General features: G+C 36.5%; 2 protein-coding genes across 2 annotated transcripts in view; one reads left to right on the top strand and one right to left on the bottom strand.

The window, feature by feature from the left end:
• LOC107589197 (neuron navigator 2-like) overlaps positions 1 to 16156 on the top strand; it is a 90173-nt gene extending 74017 nt beyond the window's left edge. The window contains exons 19-39 of the mRNA XM_016277561.1: positions 908 to 1072; positions 2860 to 2912; positions 3289 to 3312; positions 3687 to 3761; positions 7447 to 7530; positions 7746 to 7866; positions 7956 to 8122; positions 8927 to 9099; positions 9801 to 9881; positions 10422 to 10575; positions 10706 to 10853; positions 10932 to 11029; positions 11125 to 11220; positions 11309 to 11477; positions 11586 to 11821; positions 11967 to 12121; positions 12247 to 12318; positions 12817 to 13013; positions 13183 to 13301; positions 13377 to 13580; positions 14272 to 16156. Coding sequence (XP_016133047.1) covers positions 908 to 1072; positions 2860 to 2912; positions 3289 to 3312; positions 3687 to 3761; positions 7447 to 7530; positions 7746 to 7866; positions 7956 to 8122; positions 8927 to 9099; positions 9801 to 9881; positions 10422 to 10575; positions 10706 to 10853; positions 10932 to 11029; positions 11125 to 11220; positions 11309 to 11477; positions 11586 to 11821; positions 11967 to 12121; positions 12247 to 12318; positions 12817 to 13013; positions 13183 to 13301; positions 13377 to 13580; positions 14272 to 14391 — 2711 coding nt within the window. The 3' untranslated portion in view covers positions 14392 to 16156. The remainder of the gene's footprint in view (positions 1 to 907; positions 1073 to 2859; positions 2913 to 3288; positions 3313 to 3686; positions 3762 to 7446; positions 7531 to 7745; positions 7867 to 7955; positions 8123 to 8926; positions 9100 to 9800; positions 9882 to 10421; positions 10576 to 10705; positions 10854 to 10931; positions 11030 to 11124; positions 11221 to 11308; positions 11478 to 11585; positions 11822 to 11966; positions 12122 to 12246; positions 12319 to 12816; positions 13014 to 13182; positions 13302 to 13376; positions 13581 to 14271) is intronic.
• Positions 16157 to 16705: 549 nt separating this feature from the next.
• On the bottom strand, positions 16706 to 19715 carry LOC107589218 (homeobox protein DBX1-B-like). The gene is made up of 4 exons (XM_016277580.1): positions 19184 to 19715; positions 18886 to 18987; positions 17376 to 17578; positions 16706 to 17277 (listed from the first exon to the last, which is right to left on the bottom strand). The coding sequence occupies exons 1-4, from the start codon at positions 19539 to 19541 to the stop codon at positions 16975 to 16977; spliced, it is 966 nt and encodes a 321-aa protein (XP_016133066.1). The 5' UTR covers positions 19542 to 19715; the 3' UTR covers positions 16706 to 16974.
• Between the last annotated feature and the right edge of the window lie 561 nt (positions 19716 to 20276).

Here is a 20276-nt window from a genome sequence, read left to right on the forward strand (position 1 = left end):
GTGGCTGGGTCTTTCAGCATGACAATGATCCCAAACACACCGCCCGGGCAACGAAGGAGAGGCTTCGTAAGAAGAATTTCAAAGTCCTGGAGTGGCCTAGCCAGTCTCCAGATCTCAACCCCATAGAAAATCTTTGGAGGGAGTTGAAAATCCGTGTTGCCCAGCGACAGCCCCAAAACATTACTGCTCTAGAGGAGATCTGCATGGAGGAATGGGCCAAAATACCAGCAACAGTGTGTGAAAACTTGTGAAGACTTACAGAAAACGTTTGACCTCTGTCATTGCCAACAAAGGGTATATAACAAAGTATTGAGATGACATTTTGTTATTGACCAAATACTTATTTTCCACCATAATTTGCAAATAAATTCTTTAAAAATCCTACAATGTGATTTTCTGGAATTTTTTTTTTCTCATTTTGTCTCTCATAGTTGAGGTATACCTATGATGAAAATTACAGGCCTCTCATCTTTTTAAGTGGGAGAACTTGCACAATTGGTGGCTGACTAAATACTTTTTTTCCCCACTGTATATATGAAATCTTATCGGTTCATTTTGATAAGATTTAAATAATAATTTATCAAATTATATTTATATTATTTTTTAATAATTATATTATTAAAAAAGAATTACCGATATATCGGTATCACCCAGAACTTGATTAAGGGTAAAATATTATTTTAGATAATCTGTTGGATTATTACCCAATACTAGCAGCAGACTTAATGCAGCTCAAATTGTGTTTTAATTTAAGTTTAAGTTTTAGGTTAGAATTGTCAATTTTATTGAAAACTTTAATTAAAATATCTACTAGTCTCCCCCTTATTGTGAACTTTGAATGCACGTTCATGTCATTAGGTTCAATCGTAGTGCTTTTTTAACCTTGATCCCTGTGTTGACAATCCAGGCAGTCCCTGCACAGCTTCTCAGATAGCAACTTTGCGCGGCACCAATGGTCAGGACAATCACGACAACCCATGCGACCCACGTCTGAGGAATCCCTCGATGAGCCTGGAGGAAAAGAGCCGCACTATGAGTAGCTCCGGATCGTTCCGTGTGGGCCTGGAGGAAGGTGAGACTTCAGAATGATTTTGATGGATCAAAATAAACGTTTGTGAATGTGTGCGATTTTGTATTAGAAGACTACGAGCTAGTATCATACGAATGTGTAATTTCTGTCTGCTGACAGAATTTACTATCACCGCTTAATCCATAATGTCATGTTTTTGGAAAATAGCAAATAGACCTGCATTGTTCTGTTAGCTAATAACTAAATGATAGGTTGTCATTAATGTTAGGGCTTTTGACAACGTCAGGCTGCAACTTGCGTCCTTGCTTGCGCCAAAAACATAAACAAACAAAGAGCGGCTTTGTTGGCCTGGCAGCCTTTACCCCACAGTTAATGTTGATTTGATGATTAACTCGCCTGCATTGGCTCAATACCACTTGTCCCAAGGCTCTTTTGCTTTCTGCGTTTATGATTAATGTCTTTGTAAGGTAGTGATGGTGTGTTGATTTCAATGTGCCAGTGAACTTAGCCAGTGGTGTTCAGGCTTGTTAAAAGAACAACAGTTGCTGTTCGCAATGATGCATGTCCTCAATTTTGTGCAGTTTTTTAAGGGTTAATTTTGCCCAAAGTCTGTTTGTTATTGGCTTAAAAAGGAAAAGGTTGGCTCAGAGAGGAATTACCGTTAAATAAATTAGTATTTGTTGAAATGAATGTGCACTGCAGACCTTTAAAAGCACTGTGGTGGCACCATGGTACAATGTTGGTATTATGGTACTTTGATATACCATGGTATTGTATGATTACTATATTCATGTACCATGACATTTACATGGTATTCCAAGGTATTTTAATAAATACCATGGTAGTCTGTTAAAATTGAGACATTAATGCATACATTTATATTAAGATTTTATATTTAGATTATTGTACTACATAATTTGATGTTTTTACAATTTATCGAAGTGATTTAATTAGCTTTTTTGCTAATTAAAAAAATAATTACAACTAAAAATACTATTAGGTATACTATTAAAAAATTTGAGGTCAGTAAGATTTATTTTTGTAATTAATATTTGTTCGGCAAGGGTGCATTACTTTGATAAAAAGTGACAGTAAAGACAGTGACAAAAAAAGTTAAGACAATGTTACTAAAGATTTCAAATAAATGCTGCTCTTTTAAACTTTCTATGCATCAAAGAAAATAGAAAAATTAGCTTTAACAGCTTTTATTTAAAAACAGTCATTCTTGTCTAGGCTTTTTGTCTGGGGTTAAAACTCCCCCTTAAGCAATATCTTTGGACCGTGAAGAAACCGTTTGTTCCTTGGCATAAAGATTAGTCATAAAGACTGATCCCTTTTTGCAACCTCAAAAGCAGTTTAGTTTAAGCACCACTTGACATAGTTATTTTTTCATTTTGAAAATACAATGAGAGGAACACACTCATAATTCTTTTCAAATATGCAGTCTGATGAAGGAGATTTAAAAACTTGTTATCATAATGGCAAGTTGAATACCTTTTTATCCACAAATGATTTCATAGTATATTTATTTTGGCACACTTTTGTTGCCTTTTGTTTTTGCTAGGGTTTTTGGTTTGGCAATAACCGATATCAAGAAAAAACACACTTGAACATATAACTTATCAGAAATATTCTGGCCATAAAGGTATTGTTTACTTAACAATAGCCCATTTGAAGGTGATAAGCACTTCGTGGTGTTTCAGCTTATGCTAGTTTATCCTTCTACTTTTTCATGCTAGTTTTTCAATGGCTCACGTGCTACTGCAATACAAAAAAATTTTTGGGTTTTGATTGAAGTTATTTTGACTGTATTTTTCTTCTTTCTACAGCTCATGGCTCATCTTTGTCTCTAGTCTCTAGCACATCGTCAGTTTACTCTACGGTGAGTCAAACGATTGAATTGATGCTAAATGTTAAAGTTCAATGGTTCTTTCATATGTTCGGGCCGTCTTGTGATTCTTTTGTTAGTTTTACAAACATACAAGTTAGCTGTAAAAACTTAAAGAAGTGTGTAGAATTTTCACTGTTAAAATCAAGTACGCTTTACGGTCATAAATGTCAGACTTAATGAGAAATAATGAGTAATCGCATTACAGATAGGAGAAATTAACCATTGTTTAAACTGAACGTTTATCAGGTAAAGGTAAAAATCTACTTGAAGACTTCTCTTGCTCTTAAGTAGCTTTCTTTACACAGATGCTCAAAAAACTTAATTCCAAACCATTAATCTTTGTCTTTTCTTCTTTTTCTATCTCTAGCCTGAGGAAAAGGCTCAGATGGAGGTGAGAACAGCATCCCTCATTTCTTATAATGTAAATTATTGACTGTGTTGCACATGGGAGCCTGTAGACTGTCCAAAACACTGTTTTTCTCAGCTGGTTTGTAATTTTAAACACTTTGATGTAACTCTCCTGAACCTTTGAAAATGTCTGTGTTTGTCATGACAGTCTTCGTGGTAAATGTTCTTGATATCTACTCTTTAGTCTTTGTGTTTTATGTCTGCTACCATAGTTTCCCTTTCATGCTGATCAAGGTTCTAGTCTCTCCTCAGCACATTATTATACGAGAAACCACAAACTGGTCTCACATTAGCATCAGAAGTCAGCTTTTAGCAGCATGACTTGTGTTTGAATAACTGAATTGAATGCGTGTTTAGATCCGTAAGCTGAGGAGGGAATTGGATGCGTCGCAGGAGAAGGTCTCAGCTCTCACAACACAGCTCAGTGCCAATGTGAGTACACTGGACAATTACCCACAATACACCTGCAATAAACACTGAATTGCTTCTTTCTTTCAACTAGTTTTCATTCATATTCAATTCAAAATCTGCATAGCATAGCTTTTGAGCAATATATATATATATATAGTAACAATTTACAATAAGGTTCCATTTGTTAACATTAGCTAACTTCATTAGTTAACAAACTTACAAGGAAAAATACTTCTAAAGCGTTTATTAATCTTAGTTAATGTTTATTCCAACATTTACTAATACATTAGAAAAATCAATAGCTGTATCTATTAATGAGCACGTTTACATGCACGTTCTTAAGCCGATTATGCTTAAGCCGAAAACGCACTTGGTCATGTAAACGCGGTAACCCGTTTTCTTTTATCGGTGTAAGGTCATAAACGGCGTAAGCATAAACCGATAGGTAGTTTTTTGCCTCTTACTCCGATTTCGCACGGCATGTAAACGCAATAACCCGCTTTCTGTCGGCTTATTGAAGTGCGCATGTGTGTTACGTGACAGGAACGCATTGTTAGTGTCACAAAAGTAGACTTCTTCATGACTCAGAAAATGATAAAAAATGTGTTCTAATCTCGTGCAGCAGAAGTAGAAGTGATTCAGTCAAAACAAATATAACAAATATAACCTTATTGTGAAGTGGTACCATATTTGTATTTGTTTTTTTATTTATTTTTTGAAAAGTCATTCTATGAGATATATATATATTGAAATGAAAAATTACACATGGTATAATATAATATAGTATTACGAATTTAATAATATAATAATATAAAACATTTAATAATATTTTATTTATAAAAATCATCTGGAATATATACATTTGCAATTCAAAAACATTTTTTAATTATTTTTTTAATTTTAAAAAGGTCACAACATAGAGATGAAGTTATAATAACAAAAAGATTACAACTTAAATATTTTAAATGTATAAATACACAATTATAAATGTTGTTTTATTTTTTATTAATTCAGTTGATTAAAATCACAATTACCTTTTATTTATTTAGCTAAAAAAGGCCATAAACAGGCTTCCATAAATATCTGCTAAAAATGTTACCTAGATATATTAACATCAGTGCTCATTGGTCAATTGGTAATTTTTAAATGGTTGACTTCGGAAATTATGGGGTCACCAAATATGTAGGGATGGGTATCGTTAAGGTTTTAACGGTATTACTACTCTTATCAATACTGCTTATTGTCTTACACAAATAACAAAAAGCACACATTTCAGCCTGAAGAACAGCGTCTCTTGTGCGGATTGTGCTTTCAACGTTTTATTATCAAACATGTCCCGCAATTTAGCAACAGTAAAGACGGCATCTTACAACAATCACCGATTGAGCTGATGCTGATGTTAAGTTTGGGTTTTAGGGAGGAACGAATGCGCACCACTGTGAAGGGAAAGAAGTTGCACAATACGAAAATCAGCTCGTTTTTAATAGCTTTACCTCATGTCTTCTTTTGTATAATCCTTAGAAGCCAAAATCGAAATAAAAAAAAATAAAATTAGCTTAATAAAACAGCCACAGGCCTAAAGTGTAAGCAGATGTTTGAATGTTTAGTTCTCTCTTCTATCATAATTAAACAGGGCTTTCATGTTGCACGTGCTGAAGCTCCTCCGCGTGAGCGCAATCTCGCTTCTGAATTGCGAATAGCAAAAATGCATCATAGAAAAATGTTTGAAAAACAGCTGGCGACTCTGATGAGATTGAATTTGCAAGATAATGTATATATAGCAATAATAAATGTATGTGTGTTTTATTAATTTCTCCAGTACCGATAGCAGAACCGTTAACGTCAGAGCTTATCGATACTCCGGTCTTTCATAATTTAGCCCCGGGACCGATTAAATACCGAGTTTCGGTACTCATCTCTACAAATATGTGGTTAGTAGCTGTTGTCTTAACATTTGTACGTCTTTATCAGCTGGTAAAACAGTGATTTAGCCTTTGTTCTAGTGTTTTGAAATTTTTCCAGCTGCCTGCATCATATTGAGTAAGACGGTGTGTAATTGTGTGTGTTTGCGTGTGTGTGTGTGTGTATGCGAGAGAGATGCACCTTTAAGTGGAATTATTTGCTCAATAACAACAGATATGACAGCCCGCATTTGGCCTACACAACCTAATGAATCGTCACATCCTAAAACCCCTATCCATCTGTCAGCTCTCATGCAGGCTTCACAAACAAAACTAGAGGCTTTTGCCCTTCTGGGTATTTGTTAAAGCGTTTTGCACACACACAAATGCACCGACTGCTATTCTGCTTGGACGAAAACCCTTTGAGGACACTATATTGAAGGTTATCTGATGTTTGAAACAGCACATGCCCAAACACAAACCTCTGACTCCCTCTGATAGAAGTCATCCAGATCTCCAGTCCCTTGATTATCGGCTCATGTTGCATGTGATATGCTTGTTGTGTTGTGTACGAGTGTGGTTGCTCATTTTTGGCAGCTACAACTTAACAGAAATCTAAGGTGCACATCGTCCTCGGTGTCTCAGTACGTACACAGTTCATCACCTCAAGATGTTGACAGGCAAGGCTAACCCCAGTCGAGCAGTTATCTGGCATCCTCGGAGTCGGAATCATTACCCATCTTTGAGGAGGGTCTGTGAGAGGTCTAAACCAAAGCCTCTCAGCAGTAGCAAGAGCCACGGCAGCAGCTCAAAGAACCAGAGTAAATGGAGCAAGCGAGAACTCACTGAGGTTGGCTGAAGATCTTGGACTGACTGCTCTGTTTGACTTTTTAGAGCTGGTTGTTTAGTATGATTTTACCCTGAGGGAGTTTGGGATGCTGCTTGGTTTGAGGATTTTGTTTGGACTCTTGAGTTTAATCTGTTTTGTGTATATTGTGTAATATTATCACAATCTCTCTCACTTGCAGTCCAAAGTAATATTATATTATATTTAGATATATATGTGCGTTGTGTGTGTGTGTGTGTGTGTGTGATATTAATTGTTAGTATTATTTAATATAAAAATATTATGAATATGCTTTTGTTACCCATATCTATTATATAGATCTATAAAATATTTTAGTGATTGCTTATATTTATGTGTCTATGTGTGTGTGTGTGTGTGTGTGTGTGTATATATATACTTTGTGTGTGTATATATATATATATATATATGTGTGTGTGTGTGTGTGTGTAATAAGAAAATTCTATTATAATATATACATATATCAGTTATATAAAAAGTGCTATAATAAAAGTAGAGTATAAAATAGTTTATTATATTTATTACTTGTATTAGTATTATTTATCTTTTTTTTTTTTCATTTGTATTTTGTATTTATTTATATACAAATATTTATATATTTCGGTATTTATGTTCTTGGTTTTTGTTGACATTAGATGAGGTTATTGGTCTTTAAACTGGCAATGGCAATTTATTTTTATGCTTCTGTATCCTCTAAAAATGTCAGCTTAACAACCCGAGGTCTTGCCACAGCTTGTCTTTATCACAAAACTCAGTCTCACAGACATATTTGGATCCATTACTGACAAGCAGCAGCCCACATTTTTCTAGAAATGTGATCATATTTTAGTTGACTCCTCGTCATCTGGTTTAACTCTACTACTGCTTTGTCCATTTTTGGCATTTTGCTTATTAAAATAAATCTGATTTACTTTGTAAATGAAATTGTGTTTGTCCCCAGGCTCATCTTGTGGCGGCTTTTGAGCAGAGTTTAGGAAACATGACCATCCGGCTGCAGAGCCTGACGACGACAGCAGATCAGAAGGTGTGTGTGAGAAAGATTGTGTTTTATTATTTTTGTGAGAATGAGAATTTCTGAAGTCTTCATGAAGATACTATAACCTAAAAAAACACTCCATGTTGGAATTTCCCCACGAAGAAAAAGCTTCATAAAGAGTGCTTAAATTGTATCTCATTTGGTCTCTTAAAATGTATTATTGTTAAATATCATTCAAATTGTTTAATATCACTTCTTTGCAGGACACAGAGCTAAATGACTTGAGGAAGACCATTGAACTCCTTCAGAAGCAGAACTCAGCGACTCAAGCCACGATCAATGGAGTCATTAACACACCAGATCCAACATTAACAAACCGCAAGGGTGAGATCTCAATAACTTTAGTACAATAAAATAAACAGCATCACATGTATTGCCTATGCTTCATTTTTATTTTTATTTCTCTTCCTCAGTTTCTCTCGACTCTGTCAACGGGTCGCCTCAGTCTCAGCGAGAGTTGCGGATCCACAGACAGCCCTCATCAGACAGCGTCTCCAGCATGACCAGCGCCACCAGCCACTCCAGCATTGGCAGCAACCTGGAGCTGGACGCTAAGAACAAGAAGAAGAAGAAAAGCTGGGTAAATGTTCAAACCCATCCATCCAATGCCAAAATACTTTCTTTTCTCCTAAAACATGGTTCTCTCCAAGACTAAACAGACTAGATAGAGTTAGATTATTGGATTATTTACTTATTTTAACCATTTAAATTTTTATTTTTTTCATTTGTTAATGTTTAATGTCATCAGCCTTCATGTGGTGGAAGAAAGGTGAATACCTATGAAAGAAAAAGTGTCTTACTTGTACTTTAGTGGATTTTACGTAGAATTGTGGGTTGATATTTCTTGGCGTTAGGTGTTTGCTTTTCTTGAAAGTGTAGAATAAATATCAGTCATCAATATCATACAATCATTTGTCCTCTTGCATTCAGGCTGTATCGTCTGGTGGAGGAAAATTACCTGATAACTACATATGCAATGCTAACCTTGTTGTCGAAGTGTTGATGTTGTTGTGCAGTTTTAGAGCTAGAACCAGTTTTTCATCACTAGATTTATCTGATTTATGTCACGCAGGTGATCTTCCCTCCTTCAGAATGTGTCATAGACTAGATCCAAACACATTTTATGATTATATTATAAACTCTGCTAACTGTTAAGAGCGAGTGGTGTTTTAGCTACATTGTATTGAAGTATGTTTTTTGTCTGATTTTCCCTGTGCTTTCATGCCATGGTACAGGTGTATGAGGTACAATGGGATAAATATATTTTTTAATTCCTGGAATATTTTAAAGGGATAATTCATAAAGATAAACTTAAAAAAATGAAACTAACTACTAACAGCTGTGTGTTGAAGGTTTCATAGTAACAGATTTGTTTCTTCCACAGCTGCGGAGCTCCTTTAAACAAGCATTCGGGAAGAAAAAGTCTCCCAAATCGGCGTCCTCTCACTCGGACATTGAAGAGATGACAGACTCTTCTCTGCCATCTTCACCCAAACTCCCCTATAACAGCTCGACGGCCTCTTCTCCCATGATACGCAACTCCCACTCCAACTCCCTGTAAGCTCCTCACATCAGCAACAACAACAACTATAATATTAACAATTCATTATTATTATACATTTATTGAATGCATGATTATATTATAATGAGTATTACAATTTCTGTAATAAGAATAGTTTTACAACAAACCCAGACTAAACCCATAATTCCTTATCCTATTTATCTCAGAATGAGTGTGCAGAAGCTACATTAAAAAATTATAATTATTTACTACTATTTAATTCTATATTAGTATTATTATAAATATTATTGTTTATAAACGTATCTATTTTAGTTAAGTTATTATTTCCTGTTTTTATAATAATTTGTTATTATTATTAATCACCGTATTATTATTTCTTATTTTTCCGTAGTAATAATAATAATAGTCCAGGTCTCGCTGGGTTTGGTTCAGGCAGCACACCGCTAACCAGGAGTTTTCTGAAATATTAGATTTTCTGGAAACTTCTCATTTTGGATGGAAGAAAGATTTATAATAGACAAGCTCCATTTACAGTGTGATTTAGTCTAGAACTAGGTAGGGTTTTTGGAAAATACCACCCATTTTATGAACTAAATAGTTACACACACCCAAATTTTATGTAGCTACAGAGTAAGTCTCAATGTGATGGCACTGTCGGATATAACACTTTATAGATGATGCAACATGGAACACCCTCAGAGATTCTCTCATGGTTGATATATGTGTATGTTCATAGTCCTCAACTGTCCTCCCTGCCTGCACACGGGCCTGTCTGGGGCTGTAGCAGCAAGTCCATGAGGTCTGCCTCACTGGCACGGTAAAGGGAATGGCACAAACAATACCAATATTTCTCATCTCAGATTTTTCATCTCAATACATCTCAGATGATCAGTTCCCTAAACACAATGTCGCAAACAGATGTTCAACCAATGACTCCTAAATTAGTCATTCTGAGCAATTAACAGTTTTAAAACACTATGTGCCCTGATTCATAAATAATTTAGTATTGTTGCTATTTCTGTTCAGAGGTGTTCATGCACTACTTCCACAGTTCATTGATGGAAAATTCACTTTCACGGTTAATCAATATTTGATGATTTGTCCAAATCACAAAACAATGAACTAATCTTAAAAACAAAACACCCCAATCATTTTATTTGTTTGTATTTTTTTAAATGTTTTGTGTTGTTTTTATCTTGTTTTATTTATTTATTTATTTTACTTTTTTTTGCTTTGTATGCATTTTTTGTTGTTGTGTTAATAAAATTTTGCTTTGTTTTTTGTTTTTTTATTGATGCATTTTAAATTAATCTTGTTTATTTGCTTTTTTGTTTGATATTACATGTGTTTGTCACAGGATCTCTGAGTGTACAGACAGCGAGGCCGAAACAGTCATGCAGTTGCGCAGTGAACTGCGTGATAAAGAAATGAAACTTACAGACATCAGATTGGAAGCCCTCAGCTCTGCCCACCAATTGGACCAACTACGAGAATCCATGAACCGCATGCAAGTGAGCATCTGCTTTAATAGGACAATATGTTTAATGTGCTTGTACATAATTACACTCACATATATATTCAATATGTTTCATGCGGAGGCCAATTTTGTTACTTGTCACAAAATTAATTTGATCCTAACAGATCGAGATCGAGAGGCTGAAAGTAGAGAATGACCGATTAAAGATTGAGAGCCGAGGCAGCGGTAGCAGAGCTCCTTCTCAGATGTCCATCTCCCCTTCTTCTGTGGGCCTTTCATCTCAACTTAGCCTCACAGAATCCACCAGCTTAGGTATAAAAGACTTCCTAACTTCAAGAATTGTAGTGTTCTTTCAAAGTAGTATTATTGAAATTCTCCGTTGGATTATAGATATGTTGCTAGAAGACAGTGGAGATGGAAGTTCCTGGAAAGAGGGACAACATGTGAAGGTCGTGGTCAGTTTGGAGAAATATCCAGAGTGGAAAGAGGTACAACTCAAGACTTCTCAGCAAAAATAAAACTCGAATTGAAGAATGATCTCATCAGTGCCACTTCAAGCTCTTCTTTGTACTGCTTTTGGCAGGAATGCAGACCTTCTCAGTTCATGCTAGGCTGCATTGGTGTCAGTGGAAAAACCAGATGGGATGTCCTAGATGGGGTAGTCAGACGTCTCTTTAAGGTACAAGATACTTAGACACCTCTAAGCTGAAATCTTATGAAAAAACTTCTTCACAACACAAGATGTCATGTTCCTTTCACTCCAACAGGAATATATCATCTACATAGATCCTATCACACAGCTGGGTCTGAACACCGACAGTGTGTTGGAGTACAGCATTGGAGACATCCATCGCGCCAGTGATGCAGATACACCAGAACTCCTGCCATGCGGTTATCTTGTGGGAGAAAGCGATACTATCTCTGTCAAGCTGAAAGGTACAATTATTGCTCTTGTAGAAGAAACTAGTCTTGAAAACATGACACCACACCATTGCATACATTGACAACAGGTCTCTGACAGAGACTTTCTCTCTCCATCTACAGACTTGTCTGTTAATAGTGAGGACCGTTTGGCATTCGAGGCGCTCATTCCAAAGCCGGTTCTGCAGCGATACATCTCTCAGCTTGAGGAGTACAGACGAATAATCTTTTCAGGGCCTTCTGGCACAGGGAAAAGCTTTCTAGCCAGCAGACTGGCCGAGTACATGGTCCTAAAAGAGGGAAAACAGCTGGAACATCAAGCAATCGCCACTTTCAATGTTGATAACAAAACTACTAAGGTCAGTTAAACTGATTGAATTAATAATACAGAACTTAATAACAGATTTATATCCTATTCATTTAATAATTTTCAGTGTTAGTTAAATTGTGGGCTTTCAGCATGTTGCAAATTTCCAGTAATAAAGCACAATGTGTTTTATATAGGAGCTGAAGCAGTACTTGTCCAGCCTGGCAGACCAGTGTAAAAACAATGTACATGCTGCTGACATTCCTGTGGTGCTTATACTAGATAACCTTCACCACGTCACTTCACTGGCCGAGATTTTCAACGGCCTGCTCAACTGCAAGAACCACCAGTGGTGAGCAACGCACACAACAGTTTATATATCAATGAAAAACTGAAAATGCAGATTTCTTTTTTTGTTTAAATCTTCCTGTTTCCCAGTAGACTTCATGTATATTTAATTGTATTATTTTCTCACAGTCCTTACATCATTGGAACCATGAATCAAACTCCATCACCCACTCCAAATCTACAGCTTCATCATAATTTTAGGTATCATCTCATTCAGATTTCAATTTGCTATCATTTTGTAATATTTTTAATATTACTATTAATTTACCATTTTTGCTTAATTATATACGTAAATGTAAAAAAAAATATGTAAAATATAGGGGTATAACTAGGGTATAACTTGGAATTTTATCTATACTGTTTAATAACCTTTTTGTGCTATATATATAATCGATTTGACCGCCTATATATATATAAATATATATATTCTGTTTTACTATATTTTACAAAATAATTTATTCCTGTGATTTCAAACCTATATATATATATATATGTGTGTATATATGTATAATTTGTATAATAATTTAAATATATAATTTATAAAATAAATTAATTTTCTATTTTATATCATATACAACTGGGGTTAGCTAGTTGCTATACCCCAAGTCTCCACAAGAGGTCACGCAAGCATTATTTTGCTCAAGCTTATTATACATGGATAAAGGCAGATCTGGTCTTGTACCTGGTCTCTTATTTCAGGTGGATTTTATGTGCCAATCATACTGAGCCAGTGAAAGGTTTTCTGGGTCGGTACTTGCGACGGAAGCTTCTAGAAACTGAGATCAGCAGTCGTCTGAGGAACAGCGAGCTAGTTAAGATTATTGAGTGGATCCCATGTGTTTGGCATCATCTCAACCGCTTCCTGGAAACACATAGTTCTTCCGATGTCACAATTGGTGAGTGTGGAAACATGCTGTTATGCGCAATTATTCAGATGGTTTCCTGAGAATTTCTCAACTCCTAATGATGTTTAATATAAGTAAAAGCACACTTTTCTGTATTATGAAACTTTTCTAAACTGTCTTAATATATTGATTTGTGTAAAACATCTTTTGTCCATCACAGGACCTCGACTCTTTCTATCCTGCCCAATGGATGTTGAAGGCTCAAGAGTGTGGTTCACCGATCTGTGGAACTACTCCATCCTCCCCTACATGCTGGAGGCTGTCAGAGAAGGGCTGCTGGTAAGGTGCATTACAATCATTACAATATTGGGACACTAAAGCAAATAAACAAATAACTGTACATGTGTTCTGCAGATGTATGGACGTAAGGCAGCATGGGAGGATCCGGCCAAGTGGGTGATGGACAGCTTCCCTTGGGTGGCAAGTCCACAGCAACATGAGTGGCATTCCCTGCTGCGACTTCGGCCAGAGGACGTAGGGTTTGATGGGTACAATATATCTCAGGAGGGCAGTCCAGGCAAGCAACCTGCACAGGGAAAATCAGAAGAAGACCCACTGGTATGTTTTAAGTATGTTTTAATCGATATTTGCTCATATTAAAGAACCAAAAGTTTTTCTCTATATATATTCTATTATTATTATTATTATTTTAAAATCTCTGATGTATGAGTTTCTGTGTAAGTAAAATAACATCTAAAAATGTATTATATTTATATATTATATAATATATAATAATTTATTATTCAATGCACACAGACTGAAGTAGTTTAAGTCTTTGGTTCTTTTAATTGTGATGATTTTGGCTCACATTTAACAAAAACCCACCAATTCACTATCTCAACAAATTAGAATACTTCATAAGACCAATAAAAAAAACATTTTTAGTGAATTGTTGGCCTTCTGGAAAGTATGTTCATTTACTGTACATGTACTCAATACTTGATAGGGGCTCCTTTTGCTTTAATTACTGCCTCAATTCGGCGTGGCATGGAGGTGATCAGTTTGTGGCACTGCTGAGGTGGTATGGAAGCCCAGGTTTCTTTGACAGTGGCCTTCAGCTCATCTGCATTTTTTGGTCTCTTGTTTCTCATTTTCTTCTTGACAAGAAGAAGACAAGATTCTCTATGGGGTTCAGGTCTGGTGAGTTTGCTGGCCAGTCAAACACACCAACACCATTATTGAGATGCACCTGTATTTATTTTTATTTTTTTCCTGTTTACCATGTAATAACCTGTTCCTATTACCACAGATGAATATGTTAATGAGGTTGAAGGAGACCGCTCACTGCACAGGGACGGAGAGCTACGACAGTGATTCCACCAACAACAGTCACCAAGATGACATGCTGGACTCTTCTGAGACCTTTTAATATCAAATTCGGCTTGTATATGAATCTTGGTGCTGGTAACCTGCAAAACAGGGTGCTGGAAACCCTGAAAAATCATTATTGCTCCGTAAGTCACATCGCACCCTAATCATCACCTAAAATGCAAGAAAATAACATGTTTTAAAGTTAAATATTCATCAGAGATTGTCATTCCCTGAAATGGACACTAGATAGCGGTATAAATGTGTTCAAAAAGGAGACAAACCTTGTTGAGCTGTAACAACTCCTTTTGAATTCAAAACTTGCCAATTCATGTTTATTTTCAGTCATATATTAAACTTTCTAAATAGTATCTAATGTTGGGTGACTTTTATGTACTAGCGAACAACTTTGGTGCTGAACTTTATAATAACGCCTTACAACTCTTGTTATAAGTTGAGACGGGCTAACTTGTCTTAAAGATTTGTAACTTTATACAAATACAAATAATGCAAGGACATTATAGCCTTCGAATGATGCACTATCTGTGGGACCTCACCTGTCAGAGAAATATAGTGAAATATGAACCATATTGTGTTTGCCTTTCAACAACAAAACAGAGTTTTGGTAACACACTTGCATAACATAAAGAGATGTTTGGAAAAGTCTAGATAACATTGAAAGCAAATATGATATGATTATCTTATCAAAGTTCTATAATTTTGTGCCAGGAGCATAGTTTGTGCCTCTTTATGAAGTACAATATTCTCTATGCAATATTGTTACATTCAAAGATTACAAAACAGAATCTCTCGAAAACTTTAGTCAACAACAGAAAAGGTTTTACCAAACAATCTCAGTGAATAAAAACCATTACAGACAATACAGAGGCATTATTACCTTGCAATACTGTTGATATCAGGAAGGCTTAAAACCAAAACTGACCACACTTTTATAGATTCTTATAATTCTACAAGTACAGCATACAACGAGTCAACTTTGTTCATTGTGAGAGTATGTTTATCTAAAAATACTTGTTGAGGGGAGAAAGAACCTTCTATTGCATAGGTCTTCAACCCTGCTCCTGGGGACCCACTGTCCTGCAGAGTTCAGCTCCAACCCTAATCAAACACACCCTGAACCAAATAATCAAGATCTTCAGGATCAACTTCTAAAGTTACAGGCCAGGTGTGCTGAAGCAGGTTGGAAAAAATTTGCAGGACAGTGGGTCCCCAGGAGCAGGGTTGATGGCCTATGTTCTATTGTGTCAGTCATTGAGGTCTATACATACAGAAGATCATGGGGTAGTTGTACATTCAAAAAGGTCCGGCACAAGGATCTGTGTGATGTGATTTAGCCTGAATTGGGGGTTAGTGTGTCTTCCTAATGTGGCAAACATTTGCATGAAGTCCAAGTAGATTACTGAGAGTTGCTTTATTTGAAAGATTGCATTTTGTTTAACTAGAAAAAGACACTTTTTTTTTTTTCAATGGTTCGTTTTAAAATAATTTTCTAGAACTTGTTTTAATAGAAGACCTTATGCAGTATTTCTTAATTTTGTTTTTTCTGTTCGATCCCACCAAATAATTTGCTGTGCTTCAAGTACTGCCAATATATTTGTTTCCTTTGAACACTTCTACAGGTGAAAACATTTGTGTGGAAAATAAAGAAATTAGTTTATATGACTTTTTTTGTTTATGCAGTTAGTATCTACTTATAAATTGCTGGTAATTTCAGAAACAAGACTGAATTTTGATTGAGTTTGTGTATATTTTCAGTTGTACTATATTGTAAATATTTGCCTCATGTTTTATTTGTTTGTGTAGTCTTTAAGAGGAATTGTTTTATGTAAAGTTGTTAATGTTTAATGATCTTTTTCAGTCTCAACTTGATTGCATGTGACCCTTTTTGGAGTAAATGTGATCATTTTCCTGCCCAAATATGAGTCATGTCAGTTATTCGGTGACAAACTGTCAACCGTTGTTTTTTGTCAGAAGTTGAGGAGGAAGTAAACGAGTAGTGACATTGTTTCATTCACCTTTATTGGCAGGCATTGTAATATCGGGGACCATGAACTACTAGGAAATGTGATCCATTTTGGCAATAGTTTGTTGAAACGCCAGGCTCTCAGATATAAATACATAGGTTAAGAAAAAATGTCATGATTTCCATTTGGTTAAAAATCATACAGCTGTTGTATACTGGGTCATGTAAATAACACAAAATGTTATTTTCAAGGAAGACAAACAAAAACGAAAAATTTGGTATTTTGCTTTGGGTTTTTAATTTGTAAAAATATTTTTTTTCACATGTATATACACTTTTTACAAAAACATCAGTATACAAAATATAAGACTTTTACGTTAGAATTGTGCCATCTACGTATTTAAGATTATAGACAAAGTATCCCAAATCATTAAGAAAGATTATAATAATCTTGGTATAAAAATTCCATACAAATTATTCATACACAACACTATACAAGCTGCCAAAAACGCAGCGGCTGCAACGTTCTCTCTTCAACTGGAAGGTTTCCTATCAAAGTTCACACAGCTACCGTGTCAAACAAGACCACTTTTCTTAAAGTTTTTCTCCAGTTTTGTGCATAAACATAATTCATTGGAAATTACACAATCTGCTTAATGATTATGAAACGGTTATTTCCTCGTCCTCTGATTCTGAGAAGTCTGAGGGATTGCTGGAGATGGAAGGCGAAGTGAAATGTAAATCTACGTTGAGCTCGTGATCCCCGCGCGGCGGACAGAAAGGCGCGTGCGGGCTTTCTAGCAGAGCCACGTCAGTTTCAAACTTTTTTCCAACGTCGCTCAGGTCAGGATTGGGGTTCATTTTCGTCGGCAGTGTTTGTTCCCTGCAACCTCCTGATGAAAGAAGCTCTCTTTCTTTGGAATTGCGCCATTTCATTCTTCGATTTTGGAACCAAATTTTTACCTGACGAGAAAGAGTTTGCAAGACATGAGCACACCAGTTTACCTCAGACACCCACAAAAGTACGATATAAAAAGTGTTTGTGGACAACATCAGCTTACCTGAGAATCTTTAAGGCCAAGTTTCGTCGCCAGTTTCTTTCTGTCTGGTTTGCTGATGTACTTTTGTTTCTGAAACATCTTCTCCAACGCTTTTCGCTGCACGTCAGAGAAGACGGCCCGTCGAAGCATTCCTCTCCTCGGCTTCCCTCGAGCCGTGAGTGGCCATGCGAAAGTTCCGGCAATAGGCACTGCTGAGGACGACGCTATGAGAAACAACCAAACAGAGTAATTAAAATCAACGTTTCTCTCAAAATAAGCTATGGGTGTTTTCTAAGAACAGGAAGTAGGCTAGTCTTTGGCCATGGAATGAAAGTTGGGCTTTAATATTTTTTAAACCAATCCGTTTGAGTGATAGGCTACGGATCGAGGAAACTAATTAGCACATTGCTTGGTTCCCAAAAGCATTGGTATGGTAACAAGGGCGAGCAGTCATTCAGAGCGCTCCAGTGAAAGATAGAGGAGCTAATGAAGCGTGGACGGTAATTGTGTAGTAATGAACTGACTGAAAAAGGCTTAGGACAGGCCACTAAAGCCATATATTACGGCCACAAAAGAGATTTACACTTAAAAACTAAACATAACGGCATGCCAGGGACATTTTGAGAATACTGATGGCGGGGGACTATGTTTGCCCCCAAATATTTTCATTAAATGGACACGAAAAGCCATTCATACTGCTCAAGTTGTTTTGTTGACGTATTCACACCGCGGTGAAAAGAATCAGTCTATTATCGTCGGTCTGAATGAGTGCACGATCCACAAGGCTATTTGTAGCCTGCATTCATTGGATTGATGGACATGAAGCTTAAGGCAAAATAGACCCACTTTTATTGGTTTTATTTTAGGTATACTTAGCTTTAACCGATATACAAATATAGTTTATAGTAATCATTACATTGTTTAGAATAAATTAAGCAACTTAAATAATCAATTTATATTGCTAGTGAACACAGTAGCCTAATTAAGACTAGTACACCATGTTACGCAATTTTCATGCTGCTACATGAGACCAAAACTTTTGCTTGGACGTCCCGTGAAGACTCCCCAAACTATATGTGGTCTTGTGAGAATATTGAAACACTGAATAGAAGCTAATAGGGGAATTAGTCCATGACTGGTAAATGCCTATCAGCAGCATGCTTAAGTCAACGACGGGTCTGTGTGTGGCTGCCCAAAGGGAGCTGACCAATTGGTCATGGTGCTGAAAGCATTGTTGCCAATCAGTAACTAAGTACACTGGCTCGGTGGGAAAAGGCAGCGATGAAGAAACGCCAACAGTTTGCTTGTGAGAGCGGACCCGCCTTAAATTGGGACCATGACAATTCCGGCTAATTTGTGGATTAGGGGAAGCGGTGCAAAATGTCAGCAGTCACTGCGTTTGCTAAATAGGGCATCAAATTAGCGAGACTGATTCCACAATGTCCTACAAATTCCAGAATTGGAAGCAAATTCTGAAGGCCCATCAGTTAGACCGAATTAAGACAGGACACCGCGATTTTTAGGAACCCACCTGGGAAATATGATGCTCTGATGAATGGGTGGAATGAGCCGTCAAAACATGGGAACGGGAATGTTTTCGCATTCATCCCTTGCACTGAAGGTGGTGGTGAAGCTATGACACAAAATAAAGTGGACTTTAATCAAATGAAACGTAGGCTACAAGTTGAATGTGACATAAAATACGTTTACAACATAAATGTCGCCAAGTTCTTAATGAGCGTGTTTTAAACAAAACAAAGACGAATACTGTTTTTGACGCTTTATCAGTAGCATTAAGGTGATACTATAGAATCATTCAAGAAACTTACCGTTTCGTGTTGTTGACGCGAGAATCGCATTCACTCCAAACTTCAAGTAATTTGGATCGTTTGAAATTAATGTTTGTGGAGAGCTTGATCTTTTTGGCAAAGACGTAGACATGGCGACGTGGACTGCTGAGAAGTTGTTCAGTGTTGTGGCTCCTGTGGCCGGAGGAGATGCACTTTGGGACGGGATGCTCCTGTGCATGAAGGTGGCAGGTCTGCTGATCCGCAACAGGTCCTCCACCAGGAAACTCGAGTGCATTGTGAACGCTGACTGTAAAGTTGGATGCAAGGTCAGAGCCGCCGAGGGCCGCAGAAAGTTCGGGTATATAGAAGGTGGCGCAATAACACTTGGCAACATCATTGCACCGTCTTTTTGTTGAAAATGACAGCGAGGAATTCACGTGCAGCTACTCTCTCACTGCAGAGGCTCGCGTAGATTAGAGTCCAAGAGGACAGAATGAGGAGCTCTTGCCTGTCCTTCTCTCTTCCAGGGGTTTTATAGAGGACCGCTGGAGAAGCCTTTTCATGGGTGACAGCTCTAACAATGAAGTTCAACAAAATTCTCCACGTGAGTTCCGTTTACTCTAGAGGCGGCGTGTGCTGATTGGACAGAAGAAATTCGGATTGGATTAGACACCACAAGCAAACCACAGGCAACGGCGTTTTAAGGAAGAAGAAGAAAAAACAGGGACTCTATATTTAATCATCATCATAGTCATGTCGTTACAAACGCAATGTATATTATTATTATTATAGGCATTCTACACCTTGCAACAAATAATAAATTAAAGGAAAACTAGGTTCTAAAAATAACTAATATAATATTGGTGGGCGGGGAACCCCAAAAACATTTTAATCATTTTATCTGAAACCTTAGAAGTAAAAATAGTGTTGGGTTAATTACTAACGTTATTCAGCCACTGTATTTGAAATTACAATAGAAAAAAAATCTCTGAAAACTCATAAAATCGAGTAGGAATGACAAAAAGGTTAAAGATGAAGACATTTGACGGTGTATTTTACGCATGTAATGTCCATTGCTTGTTTGATAAATAAATAAACAAATAAGCTAACGCAGGATACGCTGTAAAAATGA

The sequence above is a fragment of the Sinocyclocheilus grahami genome, unplaced genomic scaffold (assembly GCF_001515645.1).
Source record: "Sinocyclocheilus grahami isolate Dianchi unplaced genomic scaffold, SAMN03320097.WGS_v1.1 scaffold113.1, whole genome shotgun sequence".
NCBI lineage: Eukaryota > Metazoa > Chordata > Actinopteri > Cypriniformes > Cyprinidae > Sinocyclocheilus > Sinocyclocheilus grahami.

What these genes read in the sequence shown, in the direction of transcription:
- LOC107589218 (XM_016277580.1), bottom strand. Translation starts at nt 19,541, where the DNA reads ATGATGTTGCCAAGTGTTATTGCGCCACCTTCTATATACCCGAACTTT. An exon ending in CGCGTCAACAACACGAAACG is followed by an intron (nt 18,988 to 19,183) that starts GTAAGTTTCTTG and finishes TTTGTGTCATAG; the next exon opens with CTTCACCACCACCTTCAGTG. An exon ending in TTGGCCTTAAAGATTCTCAG is followed by an intron (nt 17,278 to 17,375) that starts GTAAGCTGATGT and finishes CTTTCTCGTCAG; the next exon opens with GTAAAAATTTGGTTCCAAAA.